Genomic DNA, 21,377 nt, shown 5'->3' with positions numbered 1-21,377 from the left:
GAGGGGGCGTCTCCAAGCGAATCGTTGGGAGACTCATCACTGCCAGTGTGACGTCACGTCATACATCAATGGTTTTCAAAATGGCGCTCAAATTTGTTGTTCGTTGGCGTCTCAAAAATATGGAATTTTTTACGGTTTAGCTGATTCATTTCCAAGATTCTTTTTAAATCAGGATTCGGACAAACATAAGAAACATGTGTGAAATAATTTTTTGCTGTTTGCTATCTTCAAAAGCCTCAAATATCGTATAAAGACGTTGTACTGAGTGGCAGGCATGTCGGCCCAGTGTGATCGGCTGTGAACTTTGTTGGATGGTTTGAGCGGTGTAGCGGGGATGTTTTGATCCCAGCATAGGAGGTTTGGCAAATGATATATTGAACCTGCTGTATGCCGAGTCTCAACCCTTCACTGTTCGTGGTTCGTCTCATCAATCCCTTCAAAGTCAATAAAGCGGCTGTGGAGAAGCAACTACTGCAAAGTACAGAAGCTTTGTACCGATCAGGATAGGTGCCGACGGTAAGTTTTGGCATTTTATAGTCCCAGATTATATAAGATTTGCCCTGATTTTTTTCAGGCTTCTTTCTTTGCAATTTCTTTACTTGCTTTTTCCCTGCGAATATCATTTCTTTACTTAAAATCTACATATTAGCTTATCTGCAAACTTTCGATTATGAATTAAAATTTTCATATATAAGTTAATTATACTTCATGCCAAGAATCATGTAAACAAATAAATAGCATGCATGTGATGTAAACCCTAAGAAGGTTAAATATATATTTAATTGAACTCTGTTTGTGCAACAGTTAATCCTAAATGTTCTGGAAGAATTGCTTTGTTGCTAAACTTTAAAGTTGATAAGTCAATGTCAAGCTTTTTGTAAGAACCATTTGGTGGCAACCAGTGAGGAATTACACGGCATGGTACAAATTTGATTCCTTCATTAAGGGCAACCCAGAGACGGTGGTTTCCTTCAGTGACATAAGCTTTTCCACTTTGGAGATCACATGTGATTATTATGGGTTCTTGAAAACCATTTTTCAAAATAAAACGTCTGACTTGTTCAAGATGATCATGCTTATTTCCAGATTTTGGTGTGAGTGACCTGTCAAATTCTTTATATTCCCAAAGATCTTGTGTTTTCACCATTTGAAAGTCATGAGAGTAATCAAAGGAATCAGAAAGAAAACATTTGGTCTCCATAAATTGTTTCTCACTTTCTGTTGGTTCATCAAGTGTAGTAAAATACAGATATGTGTTGTCTAATGGTTTAAATGCTTCATCGAAATCATCATCACTGTCACAAGAGTTGATTGTTCTATTATGGATAGCATCAACCATTTCTTTAAAAGATTTGTTTTTTGGTTCCTCAAGGGCAGGGTTATCATCTGTCCAGCTTTTAGATATATCATTTGTTTTAAGACTTGATGGTTTCCAAGCTCTTTGTTTCTTTGTTGGATGTCTTTCTGGTGTATAACCCTGTTTATGTGGTGTTAAATCAGACCGTTTGAAGCTTTCGTCTGTTTCAGAATAAAAGTCATCCTTGACTGAGTCCTGTGTTTTTACTAAATTTATCATTGAGTCGTTTACAAATGTTACAGGTACACATTCAATCTCTTCATGTTTGATTGAGTGGTCCTTCTCAGGAGCCACAGTATAATTTTCAATGCTACAATCTGATATAAAAGTTATGGGCATAGTCGTGGTTGTGTTACAATGATGCAGTAACAGATCCTTCAAATCAGCTAGTTTCATGTTTGATGGGATTGAAATGTTATGATAGAGAAGAACTGCTTTTATGTTGTCAAGTTTGACTTTGTTGTCAGATAAAGATAGCAGGTTTTTATGCTTATCTATAATTTCTTTGATTATGTCATTATTATTGGCATGAATTGGTTTATAGATTGTTGTTGAAATTGAACTTTTTATGGGGTGGTTAGTCATGACTTTTTCAAACATCAGTAGGTATAGGCTCTCTTTTTCCAGAAATAATGGTCTTGGACCAACAAAGGTTGCCTTTCCATTATTCCACAAACCATTATAGACATACCAGCCGCGTTTAAAGTTCTTTTGGGTTGAATAAACTTCACACCAGTAGTGATGAGATTTCAGATAAATTATTCCAGATATTCGGTACGTACAATTATTAATTTCCATTATGCAGGGAGAATTGTTTTCCTTATCTAAGCTTGGAGTACACCCTTTAGTGGGATTGTGCGTGTACCCTACAAAAAATATATCAGGTGTGTTAATCACAGTAGTTGATTGTTGTAGACTTCCATCACAGGTCATAGGATTAGGGATTATAGAACAATCAGAGTCCAAAGTGGCATAATTTGAATTATCATTTACCAAAACAGAGCATTTTGAAGATCCCACAAAATTGTCCAGCGTCAATTTGTGTTTTATTACACGAATTACATCAAATTCATGTGAATTTGAGAAGAGGTGTTTATCTAAAACATCATCAGTACTGATTGGAAGAACACTATGTGTAAAGTTACGGCATGAGTTATGGCCATTCGTAATACTACAAACTTGAGTATAAGTTGTTTTAATTGAAAATTTATCTCTTATTTCATCAGACATTGTTTCCAGAAGCCTGTATATAATTGAATCAAGTGAGGCTTCTTTGCCATAAGCATAATATGTATGGCCATTGGTGGTATTGTCACGAAGCCACTTCCACAGTTTCATTTTGCTTTCATGAAACTTTTCATTTTCCCTCAGCACAAATGAATCAAGCAATTGAGTAAGGCCTTCTCCCAGATTACTGTTTGAAGGGCAATTAAAGTGGCGTTTGAATGCATGATAAGTGAATTCAAGAAAAGTATCTTGATGGCAGCTATTATGTATGCCATTAGAGCCGTACTTGTATGACTGGTATGAATTCTGTCTTGAAGTTAAGGAATTACTAGTCCTTTTTCTCCGTACCTCACATGGATTTAGCTTACATTTCCATTCTTCATCTTTACAACCCTGGCATTTCCGGATTACTGTTCTTTTTCCCGATGACTTGTCATTACTTACATAAGAGAATTTCTTAAGGTCATCATGAGTAAGAACATCTGGTGTAATTAATGAATTAGACAGAAAACTTATGCATGGGCTTTTCAAGGCAATTTCCTTGCTTTTTTGCTTCAAGCCAAAGGCATCCTCGTGCCATACTGGCTCACTATCACTAGAGGCAAGATCCCAGAATTTATACAAGTAGTTAAGTAACAATTCAACATAAGTGTCATCCCTCTCTACAAGGAAGACTTTCGTGCCAATAGGAGTCCAGACAACATAATGGCATTGTTGTGTTGATGTGCAGAACATTTCTAGCATGATTTGGGGTATATGATTTACACAAACATTTTTGTAAGGAACTGGTTTCCCACCCATGAATGGACATTTTATTTCAATAACAGTTTTTAAAATTCCTTCTTGCTCAATGATTCCATCTGGAGAAGAACCAAGCCAATTTTGATTTTTATCATCCTTTAAAAACCAGATTCCAGTTTCCTTTACAACAGCTCCCCCTTTGTTTTGTGCGAAAAACTTATTTAGGTAGGTGACAAGAGCGCTGTCTTCATGAATAGATCCCCATAGCATGGCAAGATTTGATTCACTTGATTCAGTTTGTAAGCCATGTAAGTCACTAAATAGTTGATTCCAATAATCAAGCATTGCCTTTTTGCCATACCATCCGAGAGCTGTTGCAGCCTTGCTTCCATTAATTTTGCCCTTACGGGCATTAAACCACTTTTCATCCCGTTGTTTGTAAAACCTTGGGTCATTGTTGGTACTAGATGATTTAGGAATTGGTTTATAGCATTTGAAATCATCAAGATTTTTTGCTGTTAATGTACTCAACAGCTTTGTAAGAGATGTAGTATCAGAGTACCATGTACGTTTAACAGCTGGAGGTATATTTTGCATAATTTTAGATTTTGATTGCCTTTTTTCAATTTTCTTGGGACATGCTGATTTAATGTGGCCTTGTTGACCACACAAGAAACATTGTTGTTTTGCCAGCCACTCTGGCTCATGTCCCTCAGGGCATTCAGATGCCCAGTGACCTAGTTTATGGCAACGAAAACAGGTATCTGATGGCTGAGCTTTTGTCAAATCTTTTTCTGAATCCTCTTTTATGTTAAATTTTTTTAACATTTGCCTAATGGCAGATTCATCCTCTTCATGTTGGGGTGCAAGTCCATCCTTGGCTAAGTATGTAACACACCTTCGCTTTGTAAATTTACGAACAAATGCAGAAAGAACATCACAGGAAATACTTATCAGAGCATTTAAAATATTCAATTCCTGCAATAGTTCTCTCCAGTAGAAAAATAGTGCTTTTTCACCCTTAAGTTTCTCTACTGCTTCCTGAAGTGAAACAGGAGACCAGTTCCCAGTAAAGAAACTTGTTCTTAAATAGAAGTCAATTTTTCTAGCAAACAATAATACAGAGTGATGATTCTCTTTGGCATGTAGAGCAGTCAATATGGGTTGGGATGTTCTTAAGATTGTACTTGGTGAGAAAAGATCAATATACTCTACTGTTTGTTTCACATGTCTTGATAGTTGCTGCTTGTCTGCAGCATTATGGAAGTTCTCTTTAAACTCTCACCTTTCCTCAATAATAATGTCTGTGCTTAGCAGATGAGCACATAATTCCCAACCTTCTTTTTCATTAAAATGTTTTTTTGTTTCACTGACTGGCAGCTTCTGTTTAGAAAGAGGGAGAGAAACCAAGTTAGGAAGAGATGCTAAATCATAGGAACCACAATTCCCTTGCAGGTCTTTCATTTCAGAATTAAGAAGAAATTCAGTTTCAAGGGTTGCTGATGATTCAAAAAACTGCAAAGTTGTTGGTTTGCCACCTGATACCCTTGCACGTTGTAGAGAAAAATAGTTTTCTACATCATCCTGACACATGGTCTTAGGAATGATGTGCAATTCCGGGTGATTCATTTGCACATACTGTACAACACCTAAAAAAGCCCTAGTGGTTCTTTTAAGATCTTTGTACGTAATACGTGGAATGAATTTCTTCCAGTGTTCCTTCAATCCACTAGTTGCTATTGAACTGCTTTGTTTAACTTCTCCATACCAATTATCAAACCATGTCATAATAGATATCAGTTGAGTGTAGCATGCAGGATCAACTTCTGAATTGTTGTTAAAAAATTGAAATAACTTATGGCATTGTTTCAGGTAAGTTCGGGTTCCAACTGTTTCTTCAGGAGGTAATGGACCCTTAAGTATGTCAAATGCCACATCATGGGAGCAAACAGTTACAGCTCTTTTAACACTCATTTTTGTTCGAGGTGTCAATTTTATATGTTTCCAGTTCAACTTTGTCATTTGACCTTTAGCAACAGGTATCAAATGATTTACTGTTACCTTTTTCCCCTGCACTTGAAGTTGGCCATCAGGATTAACTATAAAGTTTCTCAATTTTTTAATCATATGTGGGTAATCTGAAAGCCACCAAATTGGTTTGTTATCATTAAAAGGGTTGTATGTCACCCAGTTCTGTGCCCCAGCTCTACTGAAAAAGGCATGTGAGTATGTGGAGCCATCAGAAACACCATATAGAACTTCTATTTTCTTTCCATTGTCAAAAGTAAGGCCACCAATGGCCTCACACACTTGCCAAACGATAGAAGAAAGAACTCTGTGGTTGATTTTGTGCAAGGGGAAAGAGGCAACTGGCCATGAAAAATCCCCCTCCAACGATGAAAAGAAGAACTGGCAAATGAGTTTAGCTTTCTTTGATGGCAGGGTTTCATTAGATAATTCGTCAGTTTCAGAGCTGGAGTCATCATGGTCAGATGCAACAGATTCAGAATCTGTTGATTCTGATGAGCTGTCACTTTTAATGTCTTCTTCCTTGGTATCATTGTCTAGATCTTCTGGCTTCATGTTAAGATCAGCACTAAAATTAACTTCTTCAAATCCAACTAATTCTCCAGTACGTTTACATAGCACAATCCCTTCTTTTATGGCCATTTCGTCCCAGTGAATACCCCCAATCCCCTTACAACCCCTTCGTTTCATTTCCTGAACCATGAGATTAAGATTTTCCTGAGATATAGGGTTTGTTGTGCTTGCTGCCTGTCGGTATTGTTTGACAGTTTCCCAGGTTGGAATGGGAAGAATGCTTCGTACTACATCATAACCCTTTTTGCGACACTTACTGGCAATCATGCAGCTCCACTTAATCACAAGGGGGCTGTACCTCATTCCTTTGGGATGTGGCTTTTTCTTATTTTTTGTAAATTTTCCATGCCTTGCAAATTCCTCCTCCTGTTTCTTTAGTGATGTCAATGTGTCAGTCAGGAGAGCATAAAGAACAGAATTTTCAGCTAGCCATTCATTCTCAATTGCAATATCCATTAATTTTGAAAGATCCGAAGATTTAGGTTTGTAATTTTTTGGTGCGGTTATGTGTTTTTGTTTTTCTTTTAGATACAAACTGTAGTATCTTTTTGCTTTTTTTTGGCTTTGGGCAAGCATTTTGTGCAGATTTTTTGCGCGGGCTACCAGTTCAGAATGGGAAAGAGAACTGAGTTTAGCATGCGAGTCATAAGCTGTTTTGGATTCAAAATTGTCCGTTGAAGGTTTTGATTGCCAACGCAAGCAGGACCGTAAAACATCCTGGCAGTTACTGCATCTTGTTCTCTTTAAATCTAATGGTAGCTTGTAAGAACATTTTGTAGCTCTTATGCATTTTAATACTTGCCCATCTGTAGTTACTCCTTTGCTGTCAACATAATATGACAGACTTTTGTTTTTTGTTTCAGCAATGTCAATGAGAGCTGTGTCATCTATGCCTGGGCAAACAGGTAATTCATTTACCATTTTTAGCATGGTATCCAGAGTAGATTTGAATGTGGTTGGCTGGAAGATGTTATGTGGGAGCTCACCACAGTCCACTCTGTGCCCCAAGAAATGTAAAGTAAAAGGAAAGAACTCTTTTGCTGAAAATGTTTTTATTTCTGAAGGAAGAAAAAATGTTAATTCCTTCCAGTGAGATATCTCAACACCTTTGTTGATGTTTTGAGTTGAAAGAGAAACCTTAATGGTGTTATCTGTTGTTTTGCTTTCTTGAAAGGACACAGTCCATGGAAAAATATCTGAAATCACTGTTTGAAATATTTCATATACATGCAAAGGTGCAGGTGCCCCACAGGCATTGTATTTACTTTCGTGGGAATGGTTTTGGATAAGTTCAGGTATCACTTTTTTGAAAATACCCCCTTTAACATTTAAAGCATCAGACACGATAAGTGGTTTTTTAGGGATGTTTCTTTCTTCTGCAATATCATCTTCTGCATTGTGTATTGAATCTACAGGATTAAATTCTTCACATGAACCCTGTTTCTGATCAACATCCAAATTTGTTTGGGTTTTGGAGTTTTGTTTTGGGTTTTGTCTTTCTTGGAATGTTTCTTTAGCTTGTTTGTAGTCATTCTCTAATTTAATGGATTTCAAAAAGAAAGGCTGGCATGACATACATATGTAGTCTAAGCAAGGCCTGTCAGAATGATCTACACATGTATACAAGTCATTATGTAAATCTGTTTTAGTACTGTCAACATGAATTTCATCCAAAAAATTACAAGGAACTGAAAACATGTTATTAAAAACACTTATGGTATGTTTCTTGCAGGGGATGTCACTGGTAAGACAGACCATATTGTTGCATTGTGAACATGTAACAATGGATGGTGTTGTCTTGAGAATACCTCGCTGTGCATCACTGCGTGATCTTGATGAGCTTTTTCCCTTCGCAGGCTTATGCCCTCTGGAAGATAAACTGCTGTAATGTTTATCACACACTCTACAATTTTTAAGATTATCAAAATCAAATTCTATTTCATGAGGGGAACATTTCATTTCATACCGCCCAATCATGCTATCAAATTTTCGAGAGCCTGCCTCATTCTCACACCCCTTCAAACAACATTGTATTCCTCCAATCAACCGTCCATTCATAATAACTGTTCCAGTTATTTTTTTTAAAGGTACAAAATCATGTAAGGGCTTGCCACAACATGACAACCAGTACAAGTTACTTGTTAGCTGGAATTTGGCATTTATTTGAGATCTCAAATCTTTTATAGTGGCATATGGTGCAAAAGAAAATGAATGTGCTTTCCCTTTTATGTCAATAACTAAAATGGTTGTAACAAACCTTTTTGATCTAATCACCATACTGAACAAAAAGCCTGGGTGGTGCAATTCAGTCATTTTGACACAAGGGTAACTCAACAATACACCAAATATAAGATAAAACATAGGGAAAACCAGTGGTATTTCTGAACACTGCCTGGAGCTACATGCAGCATCAAAGTTTTCTCCCATTGTAATTACTGTAACTACAAATAAGCCCACAAACAATGAGTGTGGTAGGGCTGATATGGTCAATATAACTGCAACAGTCCCTAAATACAATGGAGCAGAATTTAGCCCACTGCCTAATACCAAGTTATGTGTTGTGCCAAGGTTTAACAAAATGCCATGAAAAACAAAAAGGTATACAGTCATAAGACTGAAAAGAAAAAACTTTGATGTTATGCCCCAAAAGTGGTGTATCAATGAAAATTTGAATTGGGGCCTTATATGCAACAAAATTATGTTGTAAACTGGGTTAAGAAGAGATAAAAATAATTTTAAAATAATCACAGCAGGAAATAAAAGCATCTCCAACAAACAGTTTATTGTTGTGTTGTATTTAAACACTTGCCTTAAACTAGTTATGTACACCTCCTTCCAGTAAAGCAGGAAAAAGAGTGCTACACCAACACAGATTAGGAGTAGAATAGAAACAAAAATGTTTGACAAGTTGATGTTTTGAAAAAACCTTACTTTGAACTGTATTAAAAAAAAGGACAACAAAGAAGACACCAACAATTTAAGCCCATCCAGATTTTGCATTGTTTGACTGTGGAGCACATTGCGAAGCAATGTTCCAGTGGATCCTGGGGCCCGGTGTACTCCCATATAAGGGCTATATGGTATAAGTATTTGCTTCTCAAAAGATCTTGAAGGGATATGAAGAGAATGTGGGAGTTTTGATAGGCTTGGAAAAGTTAAAGAAATGACTGCCATTACAACATGAGTGTGAATTACAGCCATCACAAGATGTGCAACATAATAACAGTGTGGGCTGAAAAGCCAGGTAATATCAAAAAGCAAATCATAGAGCAATAACAATGCTGTTACCAGCAACAAATACATTTCTAAATTTTTATTGACCATATTTATTATTGTGATTATTGTATTATTTTTCTTCCACTCTCAATAACTATATTAAATATATAATATTTTCATACACTTTGTTCTAATTAATTAAGTTGTTAAATAACTATTTTTCACTTATATTTGAACTATTTCTTTATTATAATAAAATTAATTATTTTTCACTAAGTAAAATTATTTATTTGGTATTTATTTACACAAATGTGAAACACAGGCAATAAACAAGCCAACAAATTTTAACACAGGCAATAAACAAGCCAGCAAATTTTAACACAGGCAACAAACAGGCCAACAAAATTTTAACACAGGCAATAAACAAGCCAACAAATTTTAACAGGCATTATTATATGTCTACAATAGTACGCGCGCTCTGATTGGCTGCTGAGCGGGCATTATTTTCTTGTAATGACCGGGCATTATGAAACTTTTTCTCGGCTCGACGGTTTTTTGAGTTGTGAGTAAAAGCTACTAAAGCTACTAGCGAGGGGGCAAAAAACAACAAAAAATGCCGACAAAATATAACTATCTTTTCAATAACTGAAAGAAAAATATAAGCATACCGATACTTCTTTAATATGAGCGACGAAGAGAGCCACAGGGAGCGAGTTTTACCTCCAGTGTTTTTTCCCTTGATTATACTCTTTTTTGAATAGTGCTTAAAGGCCATATAATAAATAACTTATTAACCTCGTCCGTTCGGCCATTACATGGGAATCTCAGACTTCGACCTTGATGTATTGACCTCGCTGTCGCTCGGTCAATACATCACGGCCTCGGTCTGAGATTCCCCTGTAATGACCTCGCTCTCGGTTAATAAGTAGTATATAAACAAGCCAACCAACAAATTTAAACACAGGCAATAAACAAGCCAACCAACAAAATAAAACACAGGCAATAAACAAGCCAACCAATCTTAACACAAACGGGCAGTAAATTAGTCAACAAATTGCAGACAGGCAGTCAACACACACAAGCCAACAAATTATAATTACAAGCAGACGGCAAGCCAACAAATTGCAGACTGCGGGCAGTCAACACACAAGCCAACGGATTTAAAACGGCGAACACAATCCAACAAAATTCAGACACAGCGCTAAAAAAGACCCCCAAAAGAATACAAACAGATATCTCCAACAAACTGATTAAACTAATGTAATCAGAATGTTCTTTAAACCTGGGCAGCTACAATATTCTGGACTGATTTTGGTTTAAAATGGCAATGAGATCAAGTGAAATTAACAGTACCAGTCAGCACCTTCGTACTCAAAAGGATTGATGAGCAGAATGGCTGATTCGATTGACACGGACTAGCCGTAGATTTCAACGTATGTTACTTAGGAATAAAACCTCCTATTTTGGAGTCAATCGGTCAAAACGTTTTAGAGAAAACGGAAGATGTTTTGAGGGGACTTCACAAGCCCCGACGTCAAGATGGCGGACCCGCCACTTGTCCCGAAGTAAATTACACAAAATTACAAACAAATGCAACCACAAAACAATACAAAGTTCAAACACAAAGACAGTACTTACAACAAAGCTTGCACACTTACGATCAATTAATGAACAATAGCTGTATTAGCTTCGCTTAATGCCTCTTTTGATATTGCTTCAATGGCGTCCCGACGCTGAACTGAGCAAGCGACGCGAAGCTACGCGAAGCGTAAACTTGTTGCTATGTGACGTCACACTGGCAGTGATGAGTCGGTCACGGGGAAATAATGGAAAACAATAGAGTCGCCCCCTCCCTCCTGGGCTCCGGTCTGGTTTGCCATAAAAATTAGAACCCCGCGGCGGCCCCGGGTTACGCTTTTTGTCAACCTTCAATAAATCCTTTATTTTTAAATTCCAAAATCTTTCTTCCCCCCAGAAGTCCCAAACGTCATCAGAACGCAAACTTCAAAACCCGAAAAAATAATATATATTCGAAAAAAAAACCTACGTTTTACGTTAAAAACCGAATAAAACAAAATGGCTTGGGTATCCTGTGTCGTGCGGTGGAAGACAAAGAATCAACAAAGAGTACAATCAACATAGCCGACCAATCACATTGTCTTATTTAATCCCAATTAACCACGCATTTGAAAGGTTTTCCGCAATGTAAACTTTCCGAGATCAGTTTTCGCGCAATCCTACGTAATAATTTTGCCTTGCACCGTACCAAATGGTGACGAAAAAGTAACAAATCGAGGTCATGTAAAGAAAGACTTACTTGATTTCGTTTTGCGGCAAATATTTCGCAACACTGAAGTCAACTTGTCGATTGATCGTTCTTTTGATGTGCGTAGCAACCCCGTTAGCAACTGAGCAGCTCGATCGAGAAGATTTGTGGACATCATCAAATTTGGACCAAAAATGAAACTGTGGAGATTTTTAACTCCAGCAAGCGTTATCGTTTTCTTCCAATCAAGGGATACATCACAGGAAAACAACCATCTGAAGTAAAATTTGAGCGGAAGATCTCGCGAGGTTGATTCGGTGTAGGTTCTGTGTACACTATTTGACTGTACAGCTCCGGTAAACATGGATGAATTTGACGAGAATGGCTGGGCCCACGTTCACCATGCAGCTTATAATGGCTACTACAAGAGTGTTAGTCGCTTTATAAAGTCGCGAGAAGACCAGCTAGAGCTTGAAACTCAAGATGGTCAGCAGCTTACACCGTTTCTCTTGGCGTGTATGAACGGCCATGTTGAAACTGTACAACTTCTCGCAGAAGAGTTCCACGCTAACTTGAAAGCTAAAGATCGAAAATTGTTTGGCGCGGTGGAATTGGCGGCGTTGAAGGATCACATTGGCGTTCTAGAGTATCTTTTGAAACTCGATAGCCCTGACCTCGAAGTTTGGAAGAATTTGATTCGTGGCTTATCGATGAGCGATCTCGAGACATCGTGTGCCAAAGCGCTCGTGGAACTTACGACAGAGGAAAATTCTGGTCATTTAGAATCTTTCTTGAACGCTGGAGGTGTCCAAGCCGTCTTAGGACTGTTGAAAAACTCCTTGTCCAGCGAAGAGTCCAAGATCTTTGCTCTTTCAGTGTTGTTGAATCTTGTCAGACATGATGCAGGGAAAGAACAATTAAGCAGAAATCGAGCTGTGCCTCCCATAATTTTGCAACTTAAAGAAACCACAAGAGCTCTGTATCTACCCGCTACAAGACTGCTTGAAGCACTGGCGTACAGTGAAGAGAATAAAGAAGCTACGGTCAGTAATGGAGGGATCGATTCTCTGGTGCGGCTTCTTCAATATACTGATGATGAAGAAGTTGTTGAATCTGCACTGAGCACCTTAAGATGTTTATCCAACTCAAATTCAGAAATACAAGCCTCTGTAGGAAGCAATAAAGACATTTGGAAGTCCCTGGTTAGCTTGCTTACTGGGGTTAAGAACAAGCATGTTCTAGCTGCAGTTGCTAAGACAGTAAGTGCCGTCGTCAATGGACACACTGCCAATCAGAATGCCTTTGTTGCAGAAAATGGAGTACAGCCTTTAATGGAACTAATGCGTTTGCGATCACGAGAGTGCCAGTTTGCTGCAGTTGAAGGAATTCACGCATTGGCAGAACATAACGAAGGTAATCAGGGTATTGTGACAGAACATGGATGTGTGATGATGCTGATGAGACTATTGAAGCGCTCTAGAGCAGCTGACTTAAGAACATTAACTGCTGGAGCTCTTTGGGCCATTGCTGGGGAAAAGAATGCTCAGAGGCGGTCGATTAGTGCTGAAATTGGCATCAACCTACTAATTGAATTTCTCTCTGAGAATTTACCTCAAAGCTTGCATTTCATTGGTTCAGAGGCTCTGGGTGTCCTTGCCGAGGGTGTGAGGAACAAACGAGAAGAAATTGCCCAGGCTAATGGTGTCATGCCATTGGTTCGTCTTTTGGGGAAATCCAACACACCAGCGTACATCATTCTTAGTGTACTACGGACATTGCGTGCATTGTGCCTGTGTCTTGGCTTCAGGCCACATGTCCAAAATCAGGATGCAGTAACCAAGGAAGGGGGCCTCAAATTTCTAATCAGATATATGATACAAGCAAGGCAAGACATAATCAAGGTTGAGGCTGCTTATACTCTGGGCTGCGTTTGTTTGAGTAACACTGCTAACATGAAAGCGGCACTGGATCACAAAGACTTTAGTTTTATACACATTCTAAGACAGCTTTATGATGAGGATGAGGAGGTTCACTTGCTTGCAGGCGCTGCACTTTCTGTATTCGCTTACAACAATGTTGCAAATCAAAGAAACATTGCCATGTCTGGAGGTGTGAGGTACCATGCTTTTGTCCCATTCTTGGAGTCCAAAAATGAAAAGCAGGCCACTTATGCTGCATTTCAAGTTGTGGTTTTATCTCGAATCATTCCTGACGAAGATCAATCCCTAACCTCAGCGACTGGAATAAAGCTGTTAGTTTCACGTCTTGACTCAACAACTGAAGACATTCAAGCTGCAGCAGCAAATTTTATTGGAGGTCTTTCTCATACAAGAGCTGGCATTCCAGGTGCCATCATCTCCATAGGAACAATTCCCTTGTTAGGAAAACTCTTGACATCACAGTACGAAACTGTACAGGCAGCTGCCGCGGTTGCCCTTGGATACCTAAGCTATGATAGTATAGGTGAAAGACAACTTCTCAGTGTGTGTCGTCACGACCCTTTTCTCTATGAAGTGATCCAGTTTCACGCAGGAAAGGTGAAACTGTCACCACAGTTTGTGGAAAGATGGCAGCATTGCAAGAGGATTGGCCTCCCTCCAATTGTGTAAGTAAAGTATATTTATTTTTAGTTGAACAGTCAAACTCCCTTTTATGGACACACTTTTTCACAAAGGATGGCCTTTTTGGTCCCTGTGTGCCTTGGTTAATATGCATACGGAGATCCCACTTAATATGTAGCCAGTTCCTGTCACTAGTCCCCTAAGTGTGTGGTATAGACACTGGTTTGATTGTATTAATTATACTTTGTCCAATGACCCAGTGATCCTGGGCCGGGGGACTAGCATATGAAAGGGGCGGGGATGCTGGTTGTCTTGCTTAGGGGTGTAAATTTTGGATTTTTGGTCTCGCTTAAGGGTGTTCCGGACAAAATGTCAATATTTTTTAGCCATAAATGATTAAATGGCCTCGTTTAAGGCTACACAAGAAGAAATATACAAATCTAAATTCTATTCTTAGTTTTTGGTGTCTTATAGGCGTCAAACAAAGCTTGAGCTACACCCAGATTGGTCTCTTTTAGGGGTTCTTTTCAAAATTTCCGACGAGCATTCCTGCCCCTTTCATATAGGAGTTCCCCCCTCCACCCGGGCTAGTGATGCTCTGTGAAGTTTATTTACTACCGGTACTTAAAATTAATGAAGCTAAAAAAATAATCTTAATAAAGCATCATTAAAAAGATATCCCCTAGTAGACGATTTCATGCATTCTCATTGACGTTTGATATCGTTACAAGAAGTTCAATGTTGATCCATCTTGGTATAATTTGTTAAAGTCCTTTGCTCAGGAAAAGACATTGCCAGAACACCCTGTTTACATGTACAATTCCACACCATAGAGCAACAATGAGTATAATTACCCCCCCCCCCCCTGAATGGCATGCTAGTCCACTAAACTTGCCCAAGCACAACACAGTGACCTGAGCCATAGCTCCAATTTGGAGCACTTACTCAGCAGAGTTCAGCATATTGACTTTTGGGCCACTATGCTCCCACTTGGTATTTATAGGCCATTTCTATAAAATGCCTGGGATGCAATTAATAATAGTACATGTAGGTTATTAATTAAGATACATTTTTCTTTCCATTCATAGGAAAAAGCCTGATCAATTCCTGTCTGTGGGAAAGAAGATGGTCACAGCCCATTTTGCTCTGGATGCAGAGCAGACTTTTACTGTCGCCAGCACAAATGAGTCACCCGCAGGAATGGCATCAGATGGAATGCCAGAGCGAAAAATATCTGCAGCAACAAGTATGAGGACTGGCACAATTCTCAGACTCCCAATAGCATAATTATTAGAATTTATTAGTACTTCAGTAGAATAGAGTTAGAAGAGTATGAAAACAAATTTCAAAACAGTCTGTGATGTGGCCGAAACAGACAGTCTTTTATTGCCCCATCAGAAATGTTAAGCGTGAAACTAATTTAGTTGAATCATTTCTAGTTGTGTTTGTATGGTTTGATATTGTCTTGAGGTTTGAGTGTATCTGAACTAAAAGAAAGTATGTAGAGTAAATTTTTGTAATTGATTAGTCTTCCAATACATGTACATGTACATGCATGTTTAACAAGGAGAGTTAATCAATGAAAATGGTGTTTATGATTTGTGTTTATTATGTGTGAGAGTATTGTTCGGCTACCGGTGTGCATATGAAGAAGCCAAAACTATCTGTACATGTAATAAACTGTTATAAAACACTCTGGTTATTTTAGAACACTTGGGATTTAAAATAGTAATACTCGACTGTATCTCTTGTTTTCCAAGTTACCGGTAATCTGAAATTCTATTGTTTTTTATGACAGTGCAATACATGACTTTGGTGTTACCATATTTACGTTTGATTACACAGTTTAAATCAAACTTTCATAATCTTCAGGGGAAATGAAAATTGGTTTGAGAAATTGGGGGGGGGGGGGGGGATATATTTACAGTGTTGGACCGAGGGAAGTGAAATGTGTGGTTCAAGGAAATGTCCATACTCCCCCCACAGAAGGGATTGGAAATTCCTGGGGGTCTTTAGAGACCAAAACTTTGAAGGCAATATATGAGGCTTAATTGGAATTTCCAGAGGGGTGGGGGCAGTCTTAGGAAAAATCCCTTCCGTGGGGGAGGTACGGATAATTTTTGAAACCACACAATGACTTTTGGTTCAAGTTAGTGGAAGGTTTGAGAAATTGAGGGTATGAGAAGTTGGGATTCCACTGTACAAGAAAAGAAAAACACTGACACAAGTCTTGTTAACATTCTGATATCTTTATTCTATTTGTACCGAGAGAAGTGACCCACTTGACCTGTGAGGCTTCTTACCTTTGACACCTTCTACACTTACTATTATAGATTGACATCCTGCAAAATTACTAATAACAAATTGGTGTGTCTTATCTTCATATTTATTGTAAAATAGTGCCATGCACAAAGAGATGAATGTAAATAACAGTATGTTAGAAATAAAAGAGTTTAATTTTGAACAATGCTGTTTGTTACAACCAAAGACTCTCTTCTGTGTCAGTAAAGATATTATGATTGTCTACTCTTAATTATGAGAAACCTAAAGGTAATTTCTAGTAACTTATTTTGCAACCTGAGGACAGGCTGCCCTGGTGATTTTGTGCCAGTCGAAACAGCACTCACTAGTTACAGCCTGAAGTTTTCATTTTGTCTTTGACGGGTCTTTCCAAAGATGAGAACACAGCAAATATTACTTGATTTAGTGCCATTTTGATGAACTTGTTAATGCTACAGTAACATCCCTCTTACATTTTTTAAGTGTACTGTAGTTCATTTCCATTCTTGCCACTTTAATCATCCTTACTAGCTAACAGGTTTCTTTCATTTGCAAAGTCAAGCCCTTGTTACAATGGAGTCCTTTTATGTTTTGTGCTCCTCAAAATCCTTCTAAAAGTAGATGGCAGTGTTTGAATCTAAGCTGATGTTGGTACATGTACCTTGCATCCTGGTTTAAAATCCTGACACCCTTAGTGACAGTAACATGTACAACTTTACCAGCATTAGGTATCTTGTACTTTATGATGTCTTAGGACATGTTCTATTGTTGCATGGCTCACAATCTTAGTGACGCACTGCAAGGCACTGGTTCACGACTTCTAACAAGTGGGTGTTTTCCAAAGCTGCGGCAACTCTTTCTTTATCAGCCAACTGCTTGTTAACTGCAGATGAAACAGACAAGTAATTCCAATATATTATTATTATTATTATTATTATTATTATTATTATTATTATTATTATTATTATTATTATTATTACTATTATAATTATTATTACCGGTATTAGAAATTTGTTATAATTTGTTTCAGAAATTGGAGTGCCTCATAATAGATTTCAAGAAGGTACTTTGTAATCATGGTCAATAAAATTAAGTCAATTCCAGTTTCTAGGGTTCAAACGTCTTGTCAGTGGCAGAGCTTATCTCCAGTTCTGTAGTAGGAAACAATCACCAACACCACACAATAGCCCTAGCCAGGCTTAAACCCAGACCATATGTTGATCTGGAGTCCACTACCCATAAGGCCACTGTGCCACTGTTTTATTATTGTTGGAGTAAACTTGCAAGAAAATGCATAAACACAAAATATATTGTAAAAAGAAAGCAAACAAAAAAATAACATTCAATACCTGCATCTTCAGAGGCATGAGTACCAGGAGTTATGCTAATATCAACCTGTGAAGATGATAAAAAGCGAAACAAACTCATTTTGAATGAAGTTAATAAGTAACATTTGATGGAACAGGTCCTGTTAGGGTAAAATTTCAACAAGCAACACAGCATTGAAACAGCGACGTGGAGGTTAATAAAGGACTAGACTTGTTGAAATTCCAACTTAAACAAAGTGTGACACGAAAGGTTAATTGAAATTCAGATGGGGGACATGCTTCTTCCCATTACAGGGCCTCATAGAAATATGAGATTTTGTAATTAATTTTTATGGAGAAAGATTGAAACAAAGTTACTTTCTATTCTTCTCCTGAATCTGGTTAACTATGCATGCATGTTGAACTTGTCATGCAAAGTGTGAAATAAAATAATTATTGGGATCCAAAAACAGCAAACAGGCAGGCTTGATCTCTGGAGTCCAGCAATCAAAAGGAGGGTGAATAAAAGTCTAGTGGGGTCATGCATGCACCTATCTTCTGTTTCAATAATAGCATGATGGGACTAGAAGTATTTCTACTACCCCCTGGTTGGGAAGCCAGTCAGCCTCAGGGTCACCACGTACCCCTGGTATTTTATTCAACAGTGCCCAATTAAACACCTCAGTGAAGAGAGGCAGTCTGTGAGAGTTGATGTTGTTTTGCCCAAGACGCAACACAGTTATCCTGGTCACAGCTGGAGACTCCACTTCCCTATCCAGAGACCAGTGCACTAATAACCACTCCATGAAGGTTGTCGTGCCTCACACAAGGGGAGGAGTGCGGGCTTATTTTCCAAAATAATAATTCAAGTTGAGCCCAGCAAGCATAAAAATCCTAAAAATAATATCCTTACTTCGAAACTTATACCCATACACACCAGCAAATAATGTTTAGTTAAACCACATTTAACTTACAATGAAAATGGAAATCAGCAACAGGAAACTAAAAGAGTGAATTTTAAATAGGGTTGTCATTGTTTAAGTTGACAAACATCATGTAGCAATTTGTTCGAAGATGAAAACAATTTTAAACCATATTGAACAATTTAACAGCTTTTAAACTTAGCTTTGAACGTGGTTTAAGATTTTGTAATTTTCAATACCTTGAATCTGTCAGGCAGTGACCTGAGAAGCTGTACACGTATTGCTAAACCAATGAGAGTTGCCATGCTGCAGTGTGGAATCGTAGGTGTAAACTGGATTTTAACATAATTGTTTGTGTCATCCACCTCTACCAGTGACTGCTCGACAACGTTCAACTGTTCCAGTGTAAGAGGATGCTCAGGGTCATTGATGGAACGAATCAAATGTTCACCAGTTAAGGAAAACTACAGGACTACACATTGGAATGCTGATTTCTCGAACCTCCGGTGAATGATAACTGGTTTGAAAAGTAAAGAGTTTGGAAAATTGAGGGGTAAATGCAGTGTCTGACAGTCACTGTAATATACAGCGGTTTTCACTTGAGTGTCGAAAGTAAATTGCATTTGCTTTGGTTTTGCATTACTACGCTTAGTGATTGGCTTAAAAATCTTGCGCCACTTTCTCGGCCAATCAGGAGTAAAACCAAAACCAATCGTGACTCGCTCGCGCTCGTTTTCCCACGCTTCGTGCCAGCTACATGTATTTGCTTCGAGTTTTGATTGGTTCACTGAATTGTCTGTGTCCTTTGTGATTGGCCAGAGTAATTACTTTGGTTTTGGTTTTACGACACTCAATTGAAAACTGCTCTATAAACTACCTTTTACCTTTAGTTATCCATGGTTGCCACAGACATCAGTTTTCAAAATTCCCTTTGTACTTTTCCCTGATAAAAATCAAATTTCTCTTACCAAAAAAAAAATGTCAGATATGCAGTGAAGCCTTGATTTAACAAAGTGCCAAGGGACTGAGGAAATTTGCTCATTATATTGAGGATTCGTTATATCAAAAACCCTTGTTATAATGAATGCAAAAATATTGAGTTTCTGTTCCATACATTTTACTGTAACTTTGGCTTGGCTTAAGAATATTGATTGTTATACTGAGGACTTCCATATATAGAGGTCTGTTAATTTGAGGTCCCACTGTAGTTGCAGCATCCAGCCTCCATTTCCAAGAGAAAAAAACATCGCTATGACCTGAAATATTTCTTCCAGCCTTCAATGGTATTACATCAGGCAGTGATATAATTTCAATTTCCCCTGACTTTTATTAAATATGTTAATTTTCCCTGACTTAATAAAATTCCCTGACTTTTCCCAGCCTGATCTTCAAGAATCTAATTTTTCCCTGACCATTCCTGACCTGCGGCAACCCTGTTGGGGCCATTCCATTTCATATCCACCCTCCCCCCATTGATGAGGTAAGTCAGAATTTACCCCCTACGAAAAACAGATTAAAGTGCCGACATGCTACTGGGTTTTCAAAACCCCTTCAGAAAAAAAGCCAACTTTTTCCTGACCCCTTCAGAAAAGTTGGAAAGATGATAGAATGAAGACAGGGCTACTCCCTCAGAAACAACTTTCAAAGCACATTCAGAAAATCTCAATTTAGTGGGGGGTGGTGGGGGTAGCCACAGGGGGGGGGGGGGTGGGATGGGATATAAACATAGATGCTAAGTCTCGCGCTTTTGGCGTGAGACTCACTCTTAATTTTTGACCCAATCTCACGCAACCACGCCATTCAGACAAAATATCACGCTTTTTTTAAATTCTACAACTTGAGGGAAAAGTCTTATTAATTTAAATAAAGAGATATACTTTTAGCTGTACTTTGGTAGAGATGAACGCTGATCGAGTAGGGAAGAGTTTAAAAACAGCAAACGCTTGCCGATAATGAAGGAAATTGCTTCTCTGCAACTTACATTTTTAAAAATTTTCTGGGGGAATATACAGAAAGATTTCCGCACAGCACCATACATTAATTATGTATGCAGCTATTTCATACTATCACTATACCTAAACAGCAATCATAAAAAGAACGAGTCAGTCAGAAAATTGCATGCATAATTAATGTATGCGGCTGTGCGGAAATCTTGCCGAATATACCCCCACACCACCCTAGAAGTTACCCCCTCTGGGACTCACTAATGCTCCTTCGGGGCAATTCAATTTCTCACTCCAAACCAACCAAAAAACTTGGCATCTATGTATAAAATGGAATGGCCCTTATCTACTACTTAAATATTTCATATACTTCATCAGATTCCAATCATTACGCACATGAATATTACTCTCTCGATGCAGAATTTGCTGTTAAATTTAATGCCAAAGCATTGACTTTAAAAACTTTACAGGTATCGACCCTGCAGATCGACCTAGATATTTTTTTCTGGTCTTGTGTTAACCTGTGTTAAACCACTTAGATCATTTGATGTCATAAAAAAGGGGCAATTGAAGTGATTGCTTAGTAAAGGATATCAAATACTTCTCTTTCATCGATCTTATCCACTACATCTTCATCTTCTTCCTCAGGAAGGATATCTCGCTCTTTTTTCTGTTGGAAAATGGTTGGGTTTGCATTCTCCAAAGTTGTCGCCATTTTGTTATGTAATCGCGTTTGGAATGATGGGAGATTTCTGTTGGGCTCCAGCTCTCCTCCGATACGGAAGCAACGCCTGCTTGAAATGGTAATTCAGCGCGCAAGACGGTCTGTTTTCGAGTCTGTTTGCTTGTGTTTGGAACAGAAAGCATTTTTTTTGCTGAAGTAAGAAGGAGGATTTTTTGCTGGGGTTATGGTACGTAGTGTCTGAGGTGTGTAAACAAGATTTTTGTTTAATAG

The 21,377-nt window shown here is 38.2% G+C and overlaps 2 protein-coding genes and 1 long non-coding RNA gene across 3 annotated transcripts; 2 read left to right on the top strand and 1 right to left on the bottom strand.

Annotated features, from left to right (window-relative positions):
- The first annotated feature begins 32 nt into the window (after positions 1-32).
- On the top strand, positions 33-10,171 carry LOC144651354 (uncharacterized). Its single transcript, XR_013570301.1, has 4 exons — positions 33-516; positions 6,790-6,831; positions 7,659-9,587; positions 10,107-10,171. It is a non-coding gene; the product is annotated as an uncharacterized LOC144651354 (long non-coding RNA).
- Positions 10,172-11,022: 851 nt separating this feature from the next.
- LOC144651199 (ankyrin and armadillo repeat-containing protein-like) lies at positions 11,023-16,433 on the top strand. Its single transcript, XM_078511108.1, has 2 exons — positions 11,023-14,013; positions 15,058-16,433. Exons 1-2 carry the CDS (start codon positions 11,771-11,773, stop codon positions 15,254-15,256), a joined length of 2,442 nt encoding a protein of 813 aa, XP_078367234.1. The 5' UTR covers positions 11,023-11,770; the 3' UTR covers positions 15,257-16,433.
- LOC144651327 (cytosolic iron-sulfur assembly component 2B-like) lies at positions 16,404-21,173 on the bottom strand. Its single transcript, XM_078511278.1, has 4 exons — positions 21,017-21,173; positions 18,719-18,924; positions 17,599-17,644; positions 16,404-17,132 (listed from the first exon to the last, which is right to left on the bottom strand). The coding sequence occupies exons 1-4, from the start codon at positions 21,135-21,137 to the stop codon at positions 17,035-17,037; spliced, it is 471 nt and encodes a 156-aa protein (XP_078367404.1). The 5' UTR covers positions 21,138-21,173; the 3' UTR covers positions 16,404-17,034.
- Between the last annotated feature and the right edge of the window lie 204 nt (positions 21,174-21,377).

This window comes from Oculina patagonica, chromosome 4 (genome assembly GCF_052425735.1).
Source record: "Oculina patagonica isolate OP01 chromosome 4, crgOcupat, whole genome shotgun sequence".
Taxonomy (NCBI): domain Eukaryota; kingdom Metazoa; phylum Cnidaria; class Anthozoa; order Scleractinia; family Oculinidae; genus Oculina; species Oculina patagonica.
The sequence above is the reverse complement of the archived record's forward strand: the minus strand, read 5'-3'. Positions and strand labels throughout refer to the sequence as shown.

Coding starts and splice junctions, on each gene's coding strand:
- LOC144651199 (XM_078511108.1), top strand. CDS start 11,771: ATGGATGAATTTGACGAGAATGGCTGGGCCCACGTTCACCATGCAGCT. Junction 14,014..15,057: donor ATTGGCCTCCCTCCAATTGT/GTAAGTAAAGTA, acceptor TTCCATTCATAG/GAAAAAGCCTGATCAATTCC.
- LOC144651327 (XM_078511278.1), bottom strand. CDS start 21,137: ATGGCGACAACTTTGGAGAATGCAAACCCAACCATTTTCCAACAGAAA. Junction 18,925..21,016: donor CGATGAAAGAGAAGTATTTG/ATATCCTTTACT, acceptor TAACTGGTGAAC/ATTTGATTCGTTCCATCAAT. Junction 17,645..18,718: donor CACTGCCTGACAGATTCAAG/GTATTGAAAATT, acceptor TCATCTTCACAG/GTTGATATTAGCATAACTCC.